This window comes from Ictalurus punctatus, chromosome 21 (genome assembly GCF_001660625.3).
Source record: "Ictalurus punctatus breed USDA103 chromosome 21, Coco_2.0, whole genome shotgun sequence".
Taxonomy (NCBI): domain Eukaryota; kingdom Metazoa; phylum Chordata; class Actinopteri; order Siluriformes; family Ictaluridae; genus Ictalurus; species Ictalurus punctatus.
In genome coordinates this window covers 14,666,315-14,691,500 of record NC_030436.2, presented here as the reverse complement: position 1 = coordinate 14,691,500, position 25,186 = coordinate 14,666,315, and the positions used below count along the sequence as shown (strand labels likewise).

The 25,186-nt window shown below is 42.4% G+C and overlaps 1 protein-coding gene across 2 annotated transcripts in view; it reads left to right on the top strand.

The window, feature by feature from the left end:
- The window catches only part of kif21b (kinesin family member 21B), a 67,079-nt gene that overhangs the window by 13,148 nt on the left and 28,745 nt on the right, over positions 1-25,186 (top strand). For both annotated transcript variants that reach the window (XM_017450135.3, XM_017450133.3), the window contains exons 2-17: positions 8,935-9,157; positions 10,626-10,808; positions 12,461-12,601; positions 13,245-13,379; positions 16,070-16,249; positions 16,687-16,802; positions 17,413-17,608; positions 18,660-18,849; positions 18,942-19,005; positions 19,116-19,340; positions 22,044-22,158; positions 22,245-22,383; positions 22,476-22,664; positions 22,768-22,967; positions 24,431-24,538; positions 24,779-25,092. In XM_017450135.3, coding sequence (XP_017305624.1) covers positions 8,935-9,157; positions 10,626-10,808; positions 12,461-12,601; positions 13,245-13,379; positions 16,070-16,249; positions 16,687-16,802; positions 17,413-17,608; positions 18,660-18,849; positions 18,942-19,005; positions 19,116-19,340; positions 22,044-22,158; positions 22,245-22,383; positions 22,476-22,664; positions 22,768-22,967; positions 24,431-24,538; positions 24,779-25,092 — 2,718 coding nt within the window. The remainder of the gene's footprint in view (positions 1-8,934; positions 9,158-10,625; positions 10,809-12,460; positions 12,602-13,244; positions 13,380-16,069; positions 16,250-16,686; positions 16,803-17,412; positions 17,609-18,659; positions 18,850-18,941; positions 19,006-19,115; positions 19,341-22,043; positions 22,159-22,244; positions 22,384-22,475; positions 22,665-22,767; positions 22,968-24,430; positions 24,539-24,778; positions 25,093-25,186) is intronic.

Sequence of the window (25,186 nt, the reverse complement as noted above, 5' to 3'; positions counted from 1 at the left end):
GAGGGAGGAGGGGGGAGCGGGGAGGAGGGGGGAGCGGGGAGGACGGGGGAGTGAAGTAGCAGTGAATGTGTATATAAGAGAGTGAGAGAAAGAGATTACAATAATAATATTCACTGCAGGCAGATGATTTAGCATGTCTTTAACAGTGGAATATTCCTGCAGTAATGTTTTAATACTCTGATGGATTACTGAGAGGCATGGAGCGTGTGTGTGTGTGTGTGTGTGTGTGTGTGTGTGTGTGTGTGTGTGTGTGTGGGTGGTTCAGTGTGGGTGGAAGTAGTGAGGAGACAAGGCTGGAGATTTCTGCCGACAAATAATTTGCAATGAGTTGAACAACGGAGAAGTAGGTTCAACAAGCAGACGAGAGAATAAAATAAAGGTGGAGTAAAGGTTTTCGATTGGATTCTGTTTAAATGGACCTCTAGCTACAGAACCGCGGCAAAGGTCAGAGCCGTGTAGCTTAACGTGAACAGATGCTCTCATTTCTGCTCTGTGGTTTTTGGTATTGTTAAATGTGAAGATTAGCGCAGATAATAATTATGGAAGTGATGTAAGTGCTTATCAGTTCTCTTAGATTCTGTCTGTTTGTCTTTTGTTACGCTTACAGCCAGGTGCGGCTGTGGCTCAGGTGGTGAGCGGGTTGTACACTAATCGTAGGGTTGGCGGTTCGATTCCTGGCCCATATGACTCCACATGCCAAAGTGTCCTTGGGCAGATCACTGAACCCCAAGTTGCTCCCGATGGCAAGTCAGCGCCTTGCATGGCAGCTCTGCTACCACTGGTGTGTGAGTGTGTGAATGAGATGTAAAGTGCTTTGGATAAAAGTGCTATATAATAGACCCTTTACCATTAGATTATACTGCGGGGGACCAAAACATTTGGTGGGGGCGGGGTCACAAATGTAATGGTTCTTTTTAGTTCTCTATATAATAAATGTATATGTATGTATATGTATGTGTGTGTGTGTGTGTGTGTGTGTGTGTGTATGTACAATTCAAGACCTTTATATTTAAGACTAAAACAACTACAGTAAGATCAGTGTGTATTAGAATACAAAAATGAGTCAGATTTTACACAAAGCTCTTATATGGCCGCTTGGAGTGTCATTTTTATGGTGCCTTTATAATGCACCTTAAATCTTCTGCTATTTTATGGAACAGAGCTGTAATAGAGTGGAAAAGATTTTGTGTGTGTGTATGTGGGGGGGGGGTCTTCATTTATGTGATGAAACGTAACAGTATTTGGGTTTGGAATGACATGAGAGGAAGTAAATTGTTTTTACAGAATTCTCATTTTTAGATGAACTATTTCTTCAACTTTTTGTGCACAGACCTGACAAGGACATACAGACTAGCGTCAGAATACAATGGTCGCAGACACTTTGGGGGGTTAGGGGGGTGGTTATTGTCCAGAAAAGAGAATTAAAGGAATTTTAAAAAATAGTGAAAGAACTAGATTTGCAAATAATATATTTGTATTTGAATAAATGACTTTGTCTTAAGCACAACCTAAAACCACATGCTTTACCACGCTCTAGCTGACGTCTGAGGATGATAACTCTCCTACTTTGAGCTTTATGAATCATTTTATTAGATAAGTGAATTTACTGAAAGGCTACCAGTAAAGCCAGGTAACCGCGTTCATTACATTCATTCACAACATGCACACAATCATTCTTCTTCTGCCTAATATACTGAAAACGACTGCATTAATGTTTCTCATCACGTCACGTTGACAATAACGCATTACGTTACGTGAATCACGTAAATGTTCGCATCCCTGGATATTACTGTTAGTTGTCAAATATTAAACTTTAGCTACTTAGCTTGCTTTCATCTTACCTAGCATTCTTTCGCCATTAAACCCGAAGCGTCACGCTGCTTCCGCCCTCTTTGATTTGATTGGCCATTTCAAACATTTTGTCATCCTAGTAACATACGTAGCAGTGCATAATTGAGTGCAGGAGAGCAGCATCAAAAATCAGTCAGATATTTGGGGAGGACAATTTGGCCATGTCTGATTATTGGGTGGGACGTGTCCCGGGCAACGTCTAGGGCAGTGGTGGCTTGGCAGTTATGGCTCTGGGTTACTGATCGGAAGGTCGCGGGTTCAGGCCCCGGTGCTGCCAGGTTGCCACTGTAGGCCCCTGGAACCTCTCTGCTCCAGGGGCACCATATCATGACCCTGCCCTGCACTCAGACCCCAACTTCCTGGCATGCTTGCATGCTGGGGTATGCGAAGAAAAGTATTTCACTGTGCTGTAATGTATATGTGACAAACAGAGACTCATTATGATGGTTACAGCCCTGTGTTTGTAGCAGCTTTTTGATGGAATGAAATGATCCACCATTACGAACTGACCTTCATCCCTCGTTCTAAAGAACGGAAAAGCAGCGATGCCTTAAAGCCTTGTGGGGGGATCTCATTCCACTAGTGCTATTACTGCAGAAAGGGTTAAACATAAAAACAGTATAGTAGAGACCTTCTCTGGACCATTATATGACTATTATGAGAGTTGCCAACTTTCTATGGCAATTAGTGCCTTCTTTTAATTTACAGCTGCACTGGCACACTAATAATACCAGAGGAATGAAACACAGCTCTGATTGCACTCCATGTGCACATCTAAAGGACCGAGCCAAGAAAAAAATGTCCTCTCGGGCACTCTGCCCAAAAAAAGGACAAGATTGATCACCCATTTGGCTTTGGAGCACCGCTTTAGTGCGCGTGTGTCAGGAGTCGTGCGAGACTGTGCGAGAGAGAGATGGTACTTGCCACCCTTTTATGACATTACGATGCTGTAATGTGATTCTGACGATTGGTGACGGTGCAGCCGCCAAGTGTGCGCGTGCACGTGTGTGTGTGTGTGTGTGTGTGTGTGTGTGTGTTTGCCTGCTCTGTTTATTGCCATTCTGAATGGTCAGCACGTGATCGAGACAGAATGCTGATTTTTATCCCTATTCAGGCAGGATTCATTTTACGCCGTGCTAATTTAATCCTGTGTATTTAATTGTCCGGATCGAATCGCTACACACGTGTTCAGCCGAGTGTAGAAATGTAGCACACGCGCTCCTCGTACCTGTACCTGGCGAGTCCTGTCCCGAAAGGAATTGCGTGTGGGCTGTGTGCAAATGCTTTACATGCTCATGCAAATCCACTGGTTGCTAAACCGAGATAACGGTCTAAGAGCCAGCGGCAGTGAGAGGAAGAACCCGCTCGGTTCTAGAGCGCCTTTACTGCGTGCACTGTTTTCGTCTCTCGAAATTTTCCTGTCACCAAAGGGTCAAGGTAACCTCAGGCCGATTGTGTTTTAGGGAATTGTGATGGGCGTGACGCCACATTTCTGTTGCTGTTGCCGTAGCCCGTCTCCCTCAAAGTTCAGCATGTTGTGGCTTCTGAGATGCTTTTCTGTTCATCACGACGGTTCTAAAGAGTGTGGTACAAACCAGTCTGGCCTCGAAGCTCTCTCATCAACGACTTGTTGAACCGAAGTAGGCTTTGGCTGAGTGCGCGTAGTGATGATGTCACACGATGCATATCGGCCCAAATCTACAGTACTTGCAAGCTCCTCGGAATATTGCGTCGCTTTATGGATTCATTTCTGTGATCGCAAAATCCTGGAGCGACTGATAAGTACACGATATTCCTGTATGTAAAAATAAATGGAATTCGAATTGTGTTTGTGCAGTGAAATTTGTACGTATATTCTGAGAACCTGAGCTTAAGCGATGACAGATGACGACGGAGAGAGATTTGAGAGGGATCACAGACAGACAGGTTGTGTGAGGCGACTGTGTTCGACGTTCAGTCAGCGGTCGTGAATCAGCGAGGCAGCTCGGCCGTGTGAGTTTATTTAGATAGCCAGACGTGCTGAAGGATAAATGCACGATACGTCTGCATTCATGTCATCAGGTATTGTGTTGTGTGGTGCCGCAAGGTCAGACTCTGTGTGTGTGTGTGTGTGTGTGTGTGTGTGTGTGTGTGTGTGTGTGTGTGTGTACAACCCAGGCCATACGATGAATACAGATATGACACAGAGAGTAAGGACTGAAATGTGGAAAGCAGTGCAGATGTGAGAACATGTCAAGGTTTCAGATCGACTGTGTCTTTGTTTGCATAAGAAGTTCTCTGTGAAAAGATCACTCACTGCTGTCAGGGCAAGAGGAAATGAAACTGAGCGTTTCCTGTGCTGCCGCCCCTCCCCATGACCCTATGATCTGCTTTTCCAATGTGGGGAGGCGGAGCGGTGGTGATGGGCCGGGGCGTCGAAAAACACTGTCGTCATGAAGCGTTTCGAGGACCAAGCGACACACATCACTATAGTTTATTATCATTAAGCTTGTAGTTGGATCAGTGACACGACGCTTAGCTGATCATCGTGTCTCATCTCCTGATCTATGGTACTTACTGTGAGAAGGAAATAATTAAGAACTCTTTAACAGATAATTACAATTACGATTATTATTATTATTATTATTATTATTATTATTATTATTATTATTATTATTACTAGAAATGCACTACTTTTTGTTCCCCTGACTTTTTAATAAAACATTCCTTGTCAATGCCAAAAGCAGTACTGAAATAAGTAACCTACTTCGTAGTAATCAATCGGGGCGCCGTGAAACATGATGTTTAGCTCTGTTTCTGTCGGTTGTCACACCTCTTGAATTAAAGCTCAACGTCTACACTTCAGTCACATCTTGATTCCTTCATTTCAAATCCACTGTGGTGGTGTACTGAGGCAAAATTCTGCCACTCTGGACGGGGAAAAGTGTGCAACTGCTAAAGCTTTGCGTCATACCACTAGGAAGGAGCAGAGCGATTTGCGGTCCTCGCTGCTTTGTTACTCAACAGGAAGTGGAGGTTCCTAGGCCGGAAATGCAGAAAGCGAAGTGATGACACACTGGATTTTGCTTCCTCTCTCTCTCTCACACACACACACACACAAAGCAACCCAGACACGTACTTGCGCATGGACAGGGAGCACGTGTCTCTCACATTCATGTTTCATCACCAAACCAAAAAGACTGAGGTCATGATTCCCACAGCCATGGAAAATGTATTCAGATTCCTTTTAACGACCACCCTGTGTGCTCCTGTTACAGAAGTCCATTTCTTACACGTGCCAGCCCATGCATGCACGCATACAGTTTCAATATTTACTATAAGGGTTGGCTCATAGAAATACACTATTGATGTTGATCCTTAAGAATAATTACAGATCGACACTGATAACACTAGAGCTTATAATGCAGTTCCCTCGGGGAACAAAAGAAGAGCTGACTCGTCAGGGTAACTTTTAATTCATTTTCCAAGTGTTTCATGTCACAACATCCTGCAAGGCATCACTTTCGTTAAAATGAGCCGATTATAATCAGACGTGATGAGCACGCGATTAGATATTATGGCGATTGAATTAAACCGGACTTAAATCGGCCATCTTGACCTCAAAAGCGCATTCGTTCCCGTCGGTTTGAAAGAGCTGTTCGACTCCGACAGGTTCTGTGTGAGTGAGCCTCGGATGTGTAGGTTCATTTTAGCGCCTTCTGAGCGGAGTATGATGTGTGGAGTGTTTGGCCCTAATCAATGTGTCAGTGTGCTTCGGATTTCTGCCTTTCTGATGGAGGGGGCGGTGTGCTAAACAGCTTGAGACTGCCGAGAGCGATAAACCGGGAGTTTCACAGACTAGTTAGAGAAGAAGAGGAACGTTTACGCATGGATTTGTGTCAGAGTCTGGCGTGTTATTAGGTACATAATGCAGATCTGGGAGTATAGTACTGCTATGAGTATGCCATCAGATGTCATGCAGAAGCCTTACAGTGTAGAAACACTCGAATTAGCAACCAGTCACAATGATAGGCTTGATGATTGAATGATATTATATTAAAGGACGGGGGGGACAGTGGTTAGCACATCAAATCCCGCCGCTGCCCTATGTGTGTGCGGAGTTCGCATGTTCTCCCCTCGCTTCAGGGGTTTCTTCTGGGTACTCCGGTTTCCTCCGCCTGTCCAAAGACATGCGTTGTAGGCTGATTGTCATCTCCAAATTGTCCATAGTGTGTGAATGTGTGTGATTGTGCCCTGTGATGGGTTGGCACCCCGTCCAGGGTGTCCACCCGCCTCGTGCCCCGAGTCCCCTGGGATAGGCTCCAGGCTCCCCACGACCCCGTGTAGTATAAGCAGTATGGAAAAAGGATAGTTGGATGGATGTATGGAAGGAATAAAACCTCAAGGTAAGACTTGACAAAAAATGCAGCTTGTCGTGTTATTGAGAAAGTCTAACTTAGTTCCCTCTGACTGTTTCAAAGCACCAACACCAGAGACTCCTCCCAAAAAAAAGTTAAACAATTGTCTCCATACAGAAAATGTCACCAAATCAACAGTTACACATTTTTAATCAATTTGTGCCGGAGTGCTAGAAATGTAATCAGTACCTTCTAAGCAAGCAGACTCCAAAAAATGTTTTTGTAGAATAAAAATGAATTCAAAAGATCTTGTATCCGAGCTTAGTAAATATTAACATTGTGATACGGTGTATAATGAAAATGAAAATGTAATATTGCGAGATGATATTTTCGCAGCTCTGTCGTGCACATAGATAGAAAATGAACAGTCTATTGATTTGTTGTTTGCTAGCGTGAACATAGGGTCACAGGGACATATTAAAACTCCAGTTAAAAATGTAATTATTTAGCAATAGCCTCTGACACAGGTTCCTGACCAAACCACATCCCTGCTGCTCACAGTCATGGTAATACTGACGAACATGTTCCAAGTAGCTGCTTACAAATTCTGGAGAAATGATTAGAAAATGCTCCTATCAGGCCCCGCCTGCAGATCCCGGTATGCCAGAGAGTGTGCGTGCGAGTGTGCGAGCGCTTCATTTCCTTTCACAATAGATCAATTTGAACATCTGTCAAGCTTTTCTTTTAATCAATTGCAGCAGGGGCTCGAGGATTCAAAGCTGCTTGCGAGTTACAATTGACATCCGGCATGTATCTTATTTACAGGTGAAACGTACACCCACATGTAGTCTGGACGTTCTGACACCCTGTCCTTCTGACATCATAGTCATAGGTCCAATAAAGTACAGCTGCTGTCCTTGTAACACACACACACACACACACACACACACACATATATAAATAAATAAGATACAACTCAGTCTCACAGCTTTATCTCTAATGATGGTAGTCCATCAGTCTATGCATAATGACCTCACTGTCCTCCATCTTGGCCACACTGTTATGCTCAGCTCTCTTTAGCAGCATCTTTAAAGACCTTATTGTATTGTGTTGCAGTCGAAAGGCACTGATGGAGGCGATAAGCCTTTTAGTTCATGCCCAAGGATTCATGCTATAGTCAGCAGTATGGGGGAGGGGCTCGGAGAGGAGTGTGTCTCTGTTTGAGTGTGTTTGTGTGTGTGTGTGTGGCCCGTGTGTGTGTGTGTGTGGCCCGTGGGTGTGTGTAGACGAACAGGGTTGCTAGGGTCACAGTTTTTACGCCAATTCTGGGGGTGGAAAAAGCAAGTACGTGGGTGGTGGTTTATGGGTTAGTTTAAAAATAGTCCCATGGACACCAATAAAGCAAATAAGTGGAGTTAAATCAACTTAATTCCTGCAAATGCTGGCTATGGCTTACACAGGGAACATGTAAGCGCAGGTAGCTATGATGTAAAGAACTATTCTGTTGTAAGGTGTAGAGCAAAGATTGGTAGGGGGAAAGAGGGATGATCAAAAGGCTGAGTAGAATTGCATGTGCACCATGGTGAATGCGTGCCTTTACTGTGAAAGAGAGATCACTTTTTGCAGTTCCTGAAATTTTTAGGTCTTTTCGTGCGGTTTTTGAGAAGTAGCCGGGATGGAAGTTTTCCTGAGACCTGGCAACCCTGTAGACGAGGATCTTACTGATTACTGATACTGTATCAGTATCAGTACTGAGCTGACACTTTAATGACCGGTTAACTTTAATGTTCATGTGTTCTTGCATCTTTTATCAGCTAATAAACACGTCTCAGTCTGATGAAGTCTGTGTGCCACGTGCAAGCGACCTTTGTGAAACTGCACGAATAAAGTGTTGTCCTTTTTGTTCCATGTGGCACATTGTTGGGGGGGGGGGGCTGTATAAGGAGGGGGTGGGTGCTCAGCTGGGTGCAGTAGGGGGATGGAGTTGTGAGTAAAATCCGCTCCTGGCTTCATCATAGTAAGAAGCTTATACCACACAGCAGGGGCTTGTAGGGGCTCAGTTACTGCAAACCAATCCGAGAATAATCAAACGCTCATAATAGATCGCTTTACATGCCTGTCGAGGCTTCGTCTGCGGTTATCTCTAGCGTCATGCAAAGTGATTTATCACTGCGTTTGAAAGTGTGATCGTTGAGGTTAATTAAGTAATGTGTAAATAAAATAAGCTGATGGAAACGGACTTCAACTTAATTCCATTAATTGAGCGATTGAATCTGAGCCATCGATTAACCTAATGGTCTCTGTGGGCTTTTTGCTGATGGTTTGATCGAATGATGTACATTTCATTTAAGGTCATAGGCTAGATCTTATCGTAGCAGGGGTTACATAGATGAGTCGACTAGACGACTAATACGTTACTAGTCTCCTCTGTGGGGAGCTCTTGATAAGTCAGGTGGTGGAGAGGAACAGTACAAGTAGAGCAAATAGAATGCTTGTTTTTATATTTAATTAGAAAAATATATGACAAAAGTATATATTCCGAGATCTTTTCCTACATGAAGCAACACAAATTGTGTTTTGATAGACTTCCTTCAGGCAACACTGGAATGTGGATTTTTAACCCTTTAAATATATAAACACTTTGAAAGAACACACAGTATTTGTTGATTAAAATGTATGACATTTATCATGACGCCCCTAGTTCACAGTGATGTATAATCGTTGTACGTGTCTGTGTTCCTGGCAGGATTCGTCCTCAGATGGCGAAGGAGAAGATCGAGGGCTGCCACATCTGCACCTCCGTAACCCCCGGAGAGCCCCAGGTGCTGCTGGGTAAAGACAAGGCCTTCACGTATGACTTTGTGTTTGACATGGATGTCCAGCAGCAGACGATCTACAGCGCCTGCGTCCACAAGCTTATCGAGGGTTGTTTTGAGGGATATAACGCGACAGTGTTCGCCTACGGGCAGGTAAAGTTTACAAAACACACATTTAGCGCAGGTCCCATGACCTCCAAGTTTATGCTATGGTTTTCTGTACCTTTCCATAAAGGCCATGTGTATTTAATATACAGTATTGTGCAAAAGTCTTGGCACCTTTTTTTTTTTTTAAGTACAAACTTTGTTGCTATAGATTTTTTTTAATGTTATGACTCCTACATTATCGAATCAGTACAAAAGACATTTTAGATTTCCAAACATTAGTTTGCCAGCACAAAATGAAATGTTTCAGAAAAATGTCAGTAAAGAAAGCAGTATATTAAGTGGTAAGAGACAAAAAAAACACAGTGAAGGCTGCTGGGTTTTGCTGCAAAAAATAAGAAGGGAGTGTGACAGACAAAGCCTCCAGAAGAACTGTGACTGGTTCTGCAAGATACTCAATAAAACTTACATTTACATTTATTCATTTAGCACAAGCTTTTATCCAAAGTGACTTACAAATGAGGAAACACAAGCTAAACCTATAGCTCATTTCCTTATAAAACTGCATTAATTCTACCGGAGACTACTAATCTTTTTTTTTTTAAAGCAAAGAGTTGTCACACCAAATATTGGCTTTGTTTCATTTATTACTGATTACTGCTCTTTTATAGTATTTTTTTTTTTAGTGTAGAAATTTTTAATTTCATTATATTTGAAGGCATATTTGCTCTATAGCATTTCTTTGCATGTATTTAAATCTGTGCAGAACATTTTGTTTCATTTTTTTTCAAACGCTTACCACTAGCCTTTTTTTTTTGTCGCTACACTAGACCCATATTTCTCCAGCAAGTAAGGCAGAAGTAGTGTCAAAGCTGCGCCGACCTCACGGCCGATCTCATTAAAAGGTCAATGTGATGCGACAGCTATGCTGAGTGCTGTTGTATGTAGACTCCCGGCCTCTCGGGCTAATTCATCACACACTCCACTTCACTGCTACAGCCTCCACTGGAAAGCAGTCAGGATAAATTACCCCACTTCTGTTTGTTCTCTTTCTCAGTCCAGAAGAATAAAAATCTGCGCGTATCCTGGAAAAAAACAGGAAATTTATATTCTGGTTTGTCCAGTCATGGAGCACACCTGGGGAAATGGGGGAAAAAACGGATAGCATGTTAGAGAGTCGGGCTGGTAATCCACTAAAAAGGTGGTTTTCTCAGTCATTGCTTGTATCGTGTGAAAGTAAAAGGTTATATATGTGACTCACTGCCACTGTTTGTATCTGGACCCCGTCACTCAGTGTAAACTATGGAATAAAATGTGACAGTGCATGCTGTTATGGAAAAATAACGTTGTGTTGTTGATGGCAGAGATAAGTCATTCTAAGATTCCTCTCTTTGGGAACAACAGCTGTAACATAAGTCGTTGAAAAATAAATCCATAGTACGTGCTGTTTCTTATTCTGTTTATAACATTTGTGTGAGTAATACTTTTTTGTTCATTGATGTTTCCATGGCGGCAGACGGGTTCGGGGAAGACGTACACCATGGGCACGGGCTTCGATGTGACCGTGAGCGAGGACGAACAGGGGATCATCCCACGTGCCGTGCGTCAGCTCTTCCAGGGCATTCAGAGACGACGAAAGGAAGCTCAGGACAGCGGCGCACACCCGCCTGAGTTTAAAGTCAGCGCCCAGTTTCTCGAGGTATGACATCCAGTCGGTACAGAAAATGCCCAGTGCTTTCCTGCATAGGGAACGCTATTTATTCAGTCGGCCTGTGAAAAGTGGGAACACTGGACACTTGAGCAGTTCGACTGGGTCATGATTATGAGTTGATGTCATTAGGTACGGGTGTATAACAAAATGAAAGCTTCATTTGGACGCAAAATTTTACTTGGGGGGGGGCAGGAAGAAAAAAAAAAGGTCAGGCTTCCCCAGAGATTTACTCAGCACAGAGGGAAATCCCATCATGTATGGAGGAAGGAGTGTGTTGAAAAGGAGCCAGACAAGGTGAGAGAATAATTGAAAAGGACAGAGAGAGAGATAGAAAACCCGATGACAGTCGAAGTGAAAAGCCCAGGGAGGTCTATCATCGACCGGACAGAGCACAGACGCAGACACACACAAACACACACAAACACACACACACACACGCAATGATGTCTGGGTAATCAGTTTAAACATGCATTCTTGTGTTTTAAACTTGCAGCTGAGTTTGATCTGGCGCAGACGGCTGTGTGTTTGGAGTCGCTCCTCTCCCCGGCTGTCTGTCTCAGCAAATTATTCAGGGAATTTTTCAAAAGCATCTCGTTGCTGTAAATGAATGGGGCTGCCCCTAGAGCCGGGCTTAATGGACTGCTTTTATGGCCCCTTATGCTATTAGAGGAGCCCTCCGTGTAACTCTTATGGGTTTTTTTTCCACTCTCTCTCTCTCTCTCTCTCGGTCTCTCTCTCTCTCTCTCTCTCTCTCTCTCTCCCTCCCTCTCTCTGTCACTCTCACTCTCTATCTCTCAGTCTCTCTTTCAGTCTGTCTCTCTCTCTCTCTCTGTCACTCTCACTCTCTATATCTCAGTCTCTCTTTCAGTCTGTCTCTCTCTTTCTCTCTCTCTCTCACTCTCTCTCTCGGTCTCTCTCTCGGTCTCTCTCTCTCTCTCTCTGTCTCTCTCTCTCACTCTCTCTCTCACTCTCTCTCTCAGTCTCTCTCTCTGTCTCTCTCTCACTCTCTCTCTCACTCTCTCTCTCAGTCTCTCTCTCGGTCTCTCGGTCTCTCTCTCGGTCTGTCTCTCTCACTCTCTCTCTCGGTCTCTCTCTCTCTCTCAGTCTCTCTCTCTCTCTCTCTCTCTCAGTCTCTCTCTCTCTCTCTCTCTCACTCTCTCTCTGTCTCTCTCACTCTCTCTCACTCTCTCTCTCTCACTCTCTCTGTCTCTCTCTCTCCCTGTCTCTCTCTCTCACTCTCTCTCTCACTCTCTCTCACTCTCCGTCTCTCTCTCTCTCTCTCTCTCTGTCTCTCTCACTCTCAGTCTCTCACTCTCAGTCTCTCACTCTCTCTTTCTCTCTCTCGCTCTCTCTCTCTCTCTCTCTCTCTCTCTCAGACTCCCTATCTTTGCCTCTTTATGTGTCCTAGTACTCCAATCACCCTTTCTTCTTTGATCTTTTTCTTTATCACTCACAGGATTCAAACCTATTATCTCTCTGAAACAGTTGTGTTTATGCAGCTGAGGTCAGTGCGCTCAGTATTTATCATGATCAGTTTAGCTGACTGTTTGGTCTCTAACGCTATCCGACGACCTCTCTGACCATATGAATGTTGATCTTTTGGTCACTTTTGGGTCACAGTGCATGTGCTCACCTTGCAGCTCTATAACGAGGAGATCCTGGACTTGTTTGACAGCGTCCGCGACCCTGGCAGGAAGTCGAACATAAAGATCCACGAGGACTCCAGCGGAGGCATCTACACTTCGGGAGTGACCTCACGCCTGGTCAGCTCCGAGGAAGAGGTCTGATAACCTTTTCTGTGTACACTGTACGAGTGTGAAAGAGAGAGTGCATGCTCACATGAAAACTAGTCAGAATGTTTTTCTTTAGGTGTGTCTGAAAAATGTGCGTTGGAGCATTTGAAGCAAAGAATCGTCAAGTTAAAAAAGTGAATTAATGAATGCCTTACAACTGAGAAAAACTCATATTAATGAGCAGCAATGAGTAATATATACAGTATGTAAAGCCATGTTTCCAGCAAGGTTCCAGAACCTTCTCAGGATCTAAAAGGGTTAGGTATTTCCCCTAACAAGATCCACATGATCACTGTTTGCTTTTCCAACACAATGCAGAAACTGGGACTGTTATGTAAAATAAGAGCAGTAATACACACTTAGGCAGTTGCTTGAAGGATAAATAGTTATTCTGTGAAGCCTGTGTTTGATCACTCAACACTGTTCAGTACGGCATCTTCATTAGTTCCTCATCTACAGAGAAGTATTAAACTGCTCTGATTTCTCCAGTTGAAATGTTCCTAAAGCTTGAGTTTCCGGAAAAAAAAATGTACCTGGATTCATGAAACGGTTGCTGTGGTGGAAACATGCTTCAGGAAAGTTCAACTGACATCCGATCAACAGTATTTTGTTGTGTGTGATGTCCTCTCAGCTCCTCCAGTGTCTGAAGCTCGGCGCTCTGTCCCGCACCACAGCCAGCACTCAGATGAACGCCCAGAGCTCCCGTTCTCACGCCATCTTCACCATCCACCTGTGCCAGATGAGAGTGTGTCCTCAGACCCAGCTGGTACGAACCAGTTTATTAATTACATTAGGAATAAACCACAAAAGGGGCATGCTGTTATTGGAAAAGAATTAATGGTGTGGTGGAGTTACTGTTACTAAGTTGATTCTTTTCCAATAATAGCATGTCTTGAAGTTTTTTATTCTTCTTATATCACAGCAGTTTGCCAATGGTTATAATTTTCTATTAATTAAAGACTGACACATTAAACTTTTATATCCAACGATTAGAAAGTGCCTTTGGAAGTACCATAGAAACAATAATACATTTGGACAAGTGCATTAATATAAAGCTGGAACTACTATCAGACCTGCTGTTCTAAAAATGAATTAACACCTACTGGCCAATCAGATTCAGAAATGTAATCACTATGTGGTATAATAATTATTAAACCATGGTCTGTCTGATACCAGATTCCGATTGGCTGGAAGATGTGCGTTCAAACCGTTGACTTCACGGGTAGTTCAAGTCAGTTTAATCACCGTTCTAAATTAATTCGCAGCTATAAATGACTGTAACCATAGTAACATACAGTTACAGCTGCATACAGTAGTTAAACTCACAGCTTCATTATTAGTAGAGACGCGGCACAGACGCAGGTAATTCTCACACACACACACACACACACACACACACACACACACACACAATCTCTCTCTCTCTCTCTTGAACTATTTATTATAGTTTCATTCGAATAAATGTGATCTTACCGTGCCCTCCACTAATATTGGCACCCTTGGTAAATATGAGCAAAGAAGGCTGTGCACAGTTGTCTTTATTGTTTAATCTTTTGATCTTTTGTTAAAAAAAATTCTGAGAAATCCTCAGCTTTCACGGATATCAAGCAACTGCAAATACAACACAGGTTTATGAAAAATAATCTTTGTTAAATATAGGTGTGCAACAATTATTAACACCCCTGTGAATTCATATGAGAATATATATATATATATATATATATATATATATATATATATATATATATATATAAAGAAATACATTCCCAATTTTTTATTTTATTTATTTTTTTTTTTTTTAAGTACACCTGGGTGACTAGGAACAGGAAATTGTTTAACCATGACTTCCTGTTTCATAGGGGTATAAATATGAGATAACACACAGACCAAATTCCCTTAGTCATTCACAACAATGGGTAAGACCAAGGAATAAAGCTGTGATGTGCAGCAAAAGGCTGTTGATCTTCACAAAATGGGAAGTGGTTATAAGAAAATAGCACAAGCATTGAGAATGCCCATTTTTACCATCAGGGAAATGAAGAGAATGGTTCGAGTGGCCAAAAAGTCTCTAAGGATAACAGCTGGAGAATTGCAGAAGTTAGTTGCGTCTTGGGGTCAGAAAGTCTCCAGAACTACAATCCGAAGTCACCTACATCACCACAAGTTGTGGACAAAACATTAGTGTCATTTCTCCACAAGGTGTCGCTATGTAGTTCTTGGCCCCTTAGCAGCTGCAGCTATATTCCCTTATTCCTTTTGCTCAAGTGACTTCAGTCTGCCAGACACTACTGGAACATCAAATGGGATCGGGTTCTATGGTCAGATGAAACCAAAATAGAGTTTTTGGTAATGAACACCAGAGGTGGTTTTGGCGCACACAGAGAGACAGCCATATGGAAAAGTACCTCATGCCCACGCTTAAATATGATGGAGTCTCTTTAATGTTTTGGGTCTGATTTTCTGCCAGAGGACCTGGACATTTTGTTAGGATACATGGCATCATGGCCTCTATCAAATATCAACAGATATTAAATGAAAACCTGACTGCTTCTGTCAGAAATCTTAAAATGGGCCATGGATCCAAAACATACATCAAAATCAACACAAAAATGCTTTACTGACCACAAAATTAAGGTCCTGCCATGACCATCCCAGTCCTCTGACTTGAACCCATAGAAAACCTGTGGAGTGAACTGAAGAGGAGAGTCCACCAGCATGGACCTCGAAATGTGAAGGATGTGGAGAGATTCTGTATGGAGGAACGGTCTCCGATCCCTCGCCATGTATTCTCCAACCTCATCAGGCATTATAGGAGAAGATTCGGAGCTGTTATCTTGACAAAGGGAGCTAGCACAAAGTATTGATTAAAAGTTGCACAACTATATTTAACAAAGATATTTTTTTGTATAAACCTTTGTTTTGTTTGAAATTGTTTGATATCCATGAGAGTAGAGTATTCTTGTGAATTTTTTTTGAAGAAAAGGTTAAACAATAAAGACATTTTTCACAGCCTTCTTTGCTCATATTTACCAAGAGTACAAATATTCGTGGAGGACACTGTATGTGTAATCTTGACAGATTTATTTCTGTGTATGCTTTAGAGTGGGCAGAATTCTATTATGTAACTAATGAAAATGAACCGTTATTAATAGCCTTTTAGTCAAATTTTGACAAACATCAATGACAGCTTTAACTTGTCAGTGCTTGCAAGCGACTGAGCAGGATAATCCACGACTAGGTGTACATTACACGATTTTAATGCACTTTGCGGAGGCAACCACCTTCTGCTTCCCGTCTTGCGTTAAAATTGTTTAATGCACACCTAGTCGTGGATTCTAATGGGACTCTCATCTCAAAATGCTATTTCTGCATTTACTAAAAACAATACAACTGAACAGATGAAGATTTTATGTCATGCTTTAGGCATCAGTGTTGTATATTTTTCTGCACTTCTAGGCGAACGGGTCTGTGAGTGCTGAAGTGAACGGTGTAGCTGACGACTCGATGTCCCAGGCTGAGTATGAAACCCTCACGGCCAAGTTTCACTTTGTAGATCTGGCGGGATCCGAGCGGCTCAAACGCACAGGAGCTACGGGCGAGAGGGCACGAGAGGGCATTTCCATCAACTGCGGCCTGGTACGCGCTTCGTTTAGAAGAAATATCTGTCCGAGCTTTTTAAACTAGCTTCATCGATTCGTGTCTTGTGTAGAACCCTTGCATCGTCAGGGAATTTAGCTTTGTTTATTTGGAATTAATAATCGCTAAGCAGCTTTCTGGTGCAGTCAGCACTTTCTATTCGTAGTGATGTGACAATGCTTTGGCTTGCATCCAGATCATTATGCTAGCTCTGCTGTCGGACAAGGGCAGGCATGTTGGAGGTAATTGCATTGTGAGAAAGCACTTTAAGATGAGCAGGTTCTTATTTGGTTTGAATCAGAGCCTGATATTATTGTTTCTGGAACTCAATTAATGAGTGGTAAATGGAGCCCCTTTAAAAGAGTTTAATCTTACTTATGTAACAATGTACAGGGAGTGTGACAAGGTGTGTGATGAATTGTGTATGTGTGTTGCAGTTGGCTCTGGGTAATGTGATCAGTGCGCTTGGAGATCAGAGTAAGAAGGCTGGGCATGTGCCTTACAGAGACTCCAAACTCACTCGCTTACTCCAGGATTCGCTTGGAGGGAACAGGTAACACTTAGAGTAATACACAAGCATTCACGCTTGCACATATACTTCCAGGTACAACGTATACAATTAAGCATGTCCTCAGATGTTCTGTAAAAATGGCAGTGAACTCAAATACAAATTTTCCAAGATTTCATTTGTGACGCAGTGTGCTTGCACATGTACAGTGAAGGCATTGTTAGTCTCTCCTACTCATTTGAAGGTTAATGCATGCATGTAGCTGTGTGTGTGTGTGTGTGTGTGTGTGTGTGTGTGTGTGTGTGTGTGTGTGTGTGTGTGTGTGTGTGTGTGAGAAAGTACATGACTCCATGGTGGTGATATTTAGCCCACACTATGAGCAGACTGATCACACACACAGACTTTTATGAGCTGAGATGTGAGGAGGATTTGTGAATTATAGATGAGCATCTGTAAACACAGATCCTCCCTTCAAACATCTACAACAAGCATGCAAAACTGTGTGTGTGTGTTTGAATGTGCTCCAAATATCTGTATCTATTTTTGTATTTAAACCCAAAACGGGCCATGGCCTAAACTGGAAAGTTTGTGTGTGTGTGTGTGTGTGTGTGTGTAAACGTGATTTTTCTCCCTCTCTCCCGCCTTGTGCCCATAGTCAGACCGTAATGATCGCCTGTGTCAGCCCCTCGGACCGGGACTTCATGGAGACACTAAACACACTGAAGTATGCTAACAGGGCACGCAACATCAAAAACAAAGTGGTGGTGAACCAGGACAAGACCAGTCAGCAAATCAGCGCACTGCGGGCCGAGATCGCCCGTCTGCAGATGGAGCTCATGGAGTATAAAGCGGTGAGGAAGGTTATGATGAAGGATACATCAGTAAATTAATGATTTCGATTGAGCCCCAGTAGATATGAAGTATAGATCCAACTCTGCAATTATTGGCATGCTTCATGAAAATGAGCAAAAGGAATAAGAATATAGCTGCAGCTGCTAAGGGACCAAGAACTACATAGCGACACCTTGTGGAGAAATTGCAATTTCACAATAAGAGAAAAACGTTCTGACATGATTTAACTTAGTTTCTTTTTTCTTCTTTTCTTTTTTTTTTTTTAACAACACAAAAACCTACTATTTTAACAGGGGTGTGTAGACTTTTAATATCCACTATCCAATTTATTTCCGTCTAATTGCACAGCTAACAAATAAGGTGTTTTTTAAAAATTTTTCTTATACATCAACTTGGCAATGATTACATTGTTTTATTTAACAAAGAATAACATCAGAATTTTATCCATTTATAATTCTTATCGTTATTATTATAACCAAGTCAGTTTGTGATACTTCCATTTTAACAGCTAAACAGTTGTTCCCTCACCAGCCTCTGTCTTGAGGTTAATAAGACCAGTTTTGTGGTAAAAAAAAAAAAAAAAACTTAAAGGAACAGCTTTACCTCAAAGCACTGATGTCGATTCTCCTTTCATAAATCTTAAAGAAAGATTATTGTCTGTGGTGATACTTGCTTTTTCAGTGGCTGAATAGGTTTGTATGTTACAAGCGGCAAGTCTGGAAAAGGCGTAGGGACACGAGGTGAACGATCATGGGGTTTGTGGCAGAGCTTGATAAACGTGATTAGCAGGATGTGGGTTTATAGGATCTCACTTTGCTGACAGGTCAATGAGGCATCGCAGTAACCGATGTCCAGTAAGCCTGGACGTCTTAGTGGTGTTAGTGGTGAGCGTCAGTAGTGTTGCGAGACAGGAGCTCTGTTAGAGGCAGCACTAACTCATTAAAAAAGATTGGCTGATTGTAATCAATGAAGAGACTTCAGTGCAGTTCTCTCTGTATCATTAATCAGCAATCCCTTCCTTCCTGTCTGTTCTCCTCTACCCCTCGACAGGGGAAGCGTGTGGCCGGGGAGGATGGCTCGGAAGGCTTCAGCGACCTGTTCCAGGAGAACGCCATGCTACAGAGGGAAAACGACAACCTGCGCATGCGCGTGAAGGCCATGCAGGAGACCATCGACCATCTCAACACCCGAGTCACTCAACTCCTGACCAATGAGATTAACCTGCTGCTCACCAAGACAGGTACACCATACAACTCCACAAGTCGTCACACATTTCCATAAACATAACACTTTATTAAATCATCAATGAATAATTTTTGTGTTTCTCATTAGGGGAAACTAATGAGGAGATTGGGAATCTGATCCAAAGCTACATCAGAGAGATTGAAGAACTCCGGTGAGATAGCATCCTAGTTTTCTTACGTAAATAACGATCATTATATTAATACAAATAATTCTGTCCGAAACGTCTCGATCAGGATGTAAATGTCGTATGGTCTTCCTCAGGTCTAAGTTGTTGGAGAGCGAGGCGATGAACGAGTCTTTGAGACGCAGCGTGTCTCGTCTCTCCTCCCGCTCTCCTTATCCTGCCTCTCATGCGCCTCCACCTGGACACCCCCTGGGCTCCTCCCCATCCGTTTCCATGGAGGCCGAGATGACGGACGTGCTTCGGCGAGCCAAGCTGGACATCGAAAGGCTGAAGAAGAAAGAGAGGAATCAGAGGCGCAAGAGGTGAGTACTCATGTGGAACACGAGCAATAAACCGATCAGTTGCTTTTGATGACACCAACAACAAGGAAAGGATTATTACGATGCACTTTCTCTAAACTTCTCCACAAGTCGACCATTGTCTAATAGTAAATTAACGACTGTAACTAGACACGACAAATGTTCACAGCAAGACTGTACTATCTTGTGAATACCTGTGAACTATTAGATGGACTCTGTCCTAAAAATTCTGAAGTAGGAATCAAATTTAGCCCATTTTTCAAACCATATAATGCAGGACAAGAGGAAAGGATCTGGATTAAACTACCATACCAGATAAAATCACATGCAGTAAAAACTAATTTGGTCTGATATCATTTCCCCCCCATCTGACATGTCGGGCTAATGCATCCTTTCTTTGTTATTTTAAAATGCATTGAAATTTGTACCATGTTTATTAAAAACAAACAAAGGGTAAAAGCGCACACTGCAGTGGAGGAGTCTGATTTGACTGTAATGATAGAGGCTTCAGGTAATAGCTGAGCTCTTTGATCCTCACTGTTCTTGCTGATATTCTGAGACGGGGAAAGGATGACTCGGACTGATCAAGTGCAGAGGCAGCAGCCATGGCATTTAATCTTTCCTGTCCTTATTGGTTCTTCTGGTACAGTGTAAAGTCAAGTCACCATTTTGTTGACTGAACTAGGGTTATGAAACCGTTCTAATTAAGCTTTATGGATGATGATTGTGTTTTCCTATAAAAGAGCTTATTAAGAAAAACACATCATTGCATCATTATTATTAGAAACATCCTACATTGTTAGTTTGAATGATACAAAGTTTACTTGTCTACTATTGGACAAATATGACAAAGCTGAATTTTGTACATGTATGAGAATGTTAAATCCATGCGACTGGTGTTTGGTAGGGGTTTCTTATTTGTGGTCATCAGAATGACTTGCACAGCTATGGTTCTATAGTTGTTATAATAGAGGGTGTGCACTGAGGGTGTCACTTTCCCCCCAGAACACGCCCCTTCGACTGGACTGAGTGGCAAAACATCCAGTAAAATGGCTGGTTTTAATAGGGGAAGCTGTGACAACACCAGTATGACTAATGATTATCAGCGTAAATTAAAGGCAGTTGGACTCGACAGTGACCCTTACAACTTGCCCAAGAACCTGTGGTCCATGGACATTGGCATGTGGCCAGAAATCGGTTTTCCTGACATTTATACGTACCTGATTTGGACGCCGGGGGAATACAATAAGCAAAGCCTGAAGGCATACAAAAGCCTTGACGCTTGGTCCTAATTCAAGGCGGGATTTGTCTGAGAAATTAAAGTGACATGAACACCAATAAACATTCTGGTTGTATGTACAAATATTTTTCATTTCTTATATAATGGTGAACCAAGCTGGTAATCTAGCTAGTCCTAGTTTGTTTGCAGCTAACACTGCTTCCAGTTACTAACGTTCTATATTTGTGAAGGTGAAACACAGTCAGAGAATGAATTGTACAAAATGAACACCACGTGCCAAAAGAACTCACGCTTACACTGCTCCACTTAGTTAAAAAGGACTGAATGGTTTTTTGGCACTCTGTAAAAAGACCGCTCCGAGTTCTTGTTGAATCTGTTAGCACAGTCGATCTCACAGCTTTTTCCCATTTTAGATGCGTTTTTTTTCTGTGTTTTTGTGGAATTCACGCTGTACACTAATGCTGCCACTCAGTGTTTTTGGCACTCGGTGGCGTGACCGTGGCGAGTACCGGCTACTGTGATGTCATGTGCATACCCTCTATTGTATATTACGTAAGGAATGAACACTCTGGAACATGATGTTATAGGAAAATAAGTAGTGACTAGGTGGTGTGATCCATTACCACTTCAAAGTTGATTTATTTCTCAGTCTGTACAGGATTTCGCAGTAGTTTTTGTTTTTTTGTGTGATTGTTTCAGCCACAAATGCTTGCTTTTGTGGCGGCTTTTTTCAAAATTTGCGATGCAATTTGTGGAGTTTTTTGTGTTTTTATTTTTTCGGTGGGAAACTTGAATTGGTGAAATTGCAATTGCATGGAAGTGTTTTTCACAGTGATGTTTGTTGGTAAATGAGACCTCGTGCTTGGCTCACTTGAATAGCTGGGGGCTTTGGCATGATGCACGTTGCGATGACGTCACATGATGCGTCTTGGCCCAATTCAGCGGTAAAATTGCAAGCTCCTACGAATATTGCAGAGTTTTCTTGAGTTTACGTTCATTTCTGCGATCGCGAAATCACAAAATCCTGCAGGGACTGATTTCTAATAACAGAACATCCTGAAATGTTTCTACCCCTTATACCACACCAGTCTAGTAATGAACGGCAAATCATGTTTTGTTTTATTTTTATCTATTTATAGTTACATTAAACGTTGTGAAATATTCAAGAGACAAGCTAGTTTCTGTTATCGGTTACAGTAGAACAGCTGTAAAGGGTGATACTCTCACAAGCTCCTCTTTTTTCTCCCTCTTGAGATTAATAAGAACAAAAATACACAGCTTGTCATGTTACCGAGAAGCCAGAAAAATGATAACATTAATATAAACTTGATTTGAATCTCCAGTTGGCACTATTTCAGAGCTGCTGTTATAGAAATCAACACCTTCTGATCAGATGTAAGAATTCAACAGGGCTGTGGTATAAGCTGTAGTATTGCACGTGATTTCTTTATACTGTGCTTTTTCAGTCCAGGAACGGAGAAGGGCTTGAAGAAGAGAGCAAAGCTCCAGGCTCAGGAGAACGGCCAGAGCTGTGAGAGCAGAGAGAATGGAGACGGCAACTCTGATAACGAGCCTGAAGAGGTCAGAACTCTTTTCTTACGATTCGTAATGTGGAAGAAGCAGTATGTAACATCATCACCATGAATAAATTCTGCACCTGTATTCAGGAGGGTATGTACCCTCTGCCTGAAGAGGAGAGTGGCTGTGATGAAGATGAGGAGGATGAGGAAGAGGAGCTCAGGGAGGAGGACGAATTCGACAGCGATGAGAGCCTGGTGGACTCAGACTCTGACTCTGATGAGAAAGGTTTGTAGGATTACTTTGTAGATCAGATACTTTTTTTTTTTTTTTTTTTTTCCCCGCAAATGTAACTATATTCTGTAACTCTTTCATTTCAGCAAACTTCCAAGCCGACTTGGCCGACCTGACATGTGAGATCGAGATCAAGCAGAAGCTAATAGATGAACTGGAAAACAGTCAGCGGCGGCTACTGACACTAAAACTCCAATATGAAGAGAAGCTCATCCTGCTGCAGAACAAGATCCGTGATACGCAGCTGGAGAGGGACCGCGTACTGCAGAACCTCAGTGAGTCTCTGACACACTCAGTTTTTTTTTTTTTTTTTTTAAAACAATGATTAGAGTAGCCGTGTGCCCTACTAATCACGCACTCTGTATTTGATTATAACAGTGTGCATGGAGAACTACACAGAGGAAAAGGCCAGCAGGATTAAGGCGGAGTACGAGAAGCGTCTGAAGGAGATGAACAGGGATCTGATGAAGCTGCAGGCGGCGCAAAAGGAGCACGCTCGCCTGCTGAAGAACCAGGGCCGCTACGAGAGAGAGCTTAAGAAGCTGCAGGCTGAAGTGGCTGAGATGAAGAAAGCCAAGGTAGGAGTCGAAGCAGAATATAGAGAAATGCTGCCACCTAGAGGCAAAGAGCGGTCATTAGCAATCTGGTGCATAAGTTCATGCATGAAACAGTCAGTACGTTTTCATGGACAACAGTAATCCGATATTAGCCCGGTTAAGACAATACTCTGATCAATAATCGCTGTTTACATGCTAGTTTCTTAATGACCTTAATCCGATTAAAGTCATACTTGAAATAAACACGAATTGAATGAAGACATGTGAAGTATTACTGTTTTAGTCGCATTAACGAAGTGCATTACAGACATGTACACACCTTAATCACACTGTTAACGTCGTGTGGGAGTTTTCACCGCATTTTGCGACAGGACACGTACACACACGGCAGTGCTCAACCGTTTGACTGCAAACAAGCGCGCATGGTTGCGTCCCAAACCGCATACTTACCTGCTGTACAGTAGATATAACTAGCTAGTATTTAGTTAATAGTAGAAGTTAGTAGTATTTCAGCTACTATACAGTAGGTAAGTACGCGATTTGGGACGCAGCCCACGGCTTCAAGCAGTCGTCTGTTTGCACGTATAGCACGACAAATAATTAACTGCACTTGAAGCGTTCGTAAAAATGAAAAATGAAACATCCAAAACTGTATACGTTTCCATAACGAAGACGAACTGTATGTCGATACGTGAAATTCTGGCGGGAACGTCGGACAGCGTGGCGTGGGAACGTATTGACGTGTGCCGTTAAGTGATCTGTGTTCTATAACATGTAGAACCTGAACATGAAAGGAATATTCTAAAAGCAACTCATGTAAACACCTTAATCAGAATATTGTCTTATACAGAATAAGGTCAGTAATTAGATTACTGCTGTCCATGTAAACGTAGTCACTGCTTCCATAAAAGGATCCTGTAGCAGACTGACCTTTTTAGTGTAGATTTATAAATTCATGTTATAGAGAGTGCTATATGGTAAAGCATGATTCTGATTTAGTGTGATTAAACAGTAGCTTGGAATTTCTATGCGCTATAATAGCGAATAAGATATATTTTCTTTTACATTATGTGTCACACGTTTAAATTTCAATAGACCCGCTCACTGCAGATTTACTCTATGAACATAAAACAACTATTCAAATATTAGGCTTGTATTATTTAAATGTGTGCGAGGATATTTTGGCTGTATGTTGGTTTCGGCAAGGTTTTCATTCCTGAAATTTTTCCACTCAGAACCCATTTCCAGAAACCTCATTAGAGTCAAGTTGACATTATTTCTAGGCTGATTTGTTTGTAATATTTGCAGATTAATTCACTTTTTAGTTAAGCTGAACGTTATTGCAGTGTGTTGACTGTATGGAATGGCTAAAAGAAAATCACGATGATTAAAAAGTCATTTCAACACGATTGTGCAGCCCTAGCGAATTTGCTGTTTTGTTGTAGTATTAATTCTCAGTTTGCTGCTTGGATCTTCTTCGGTAGGTGGCATTGATGAAGCAGATGAAAGAGGAGCAGCAGAGGAGGAGGATGATTGACGTCAAGAGGAACAGAGAGATCGCCCAGCTCAAAAAGGAACAGCGACGGCAAGAGGTTACATTACGTTACATCATCACGTCGTCAGCCTTTTCTGTTTCGCTGCAGAAAGCATGCCTGTGTGGGAGTTATGCCAATCTCAATCACATTTAATATGAAATTTTAATGTGCTTTATCACAATTCATGAATTCATCATAGAGAAATATAAGAAAATTCTTAGAGAATTTAAGAAATTGATGTGAAGTTGATGTGAAAATGTTCATACTTTCTGACATTTCTCTGACGGATTTCTGCAGTATCAGATCCGTGCTCTTGAGTCGCAGAAGCGGCAGCAGGAGATTGTCCTCAGGAGGAAGACTCAGGAGGTGACGGCTCTGCGTCGACTAGCTAAACCCATGTCGGAGCGTGTGTCGGGCCGTGTCTCTCGTCGTCCACCCAGCCTGGACTCGGGAGCCGAGCTCTCAGCCAGCACCACCACCTCGACGACCACATCATCAGAACTCGAGTCTAGCCGTTCTGTCTCCAGCATCGTCCGCCAGTGGAACAACAAGCTGAATGGCTATCTGGGAGAGAGCGAGGGATCTGGAGGTGGATTGTCCCGGCTGGCCAAGTCAGTGTCAGCTTTTTTTTTCTTTTTTTTTGTAAATTCGAAACAATACTATACTATACAACTATACTATAGTATATTATTTACAACAACGGCA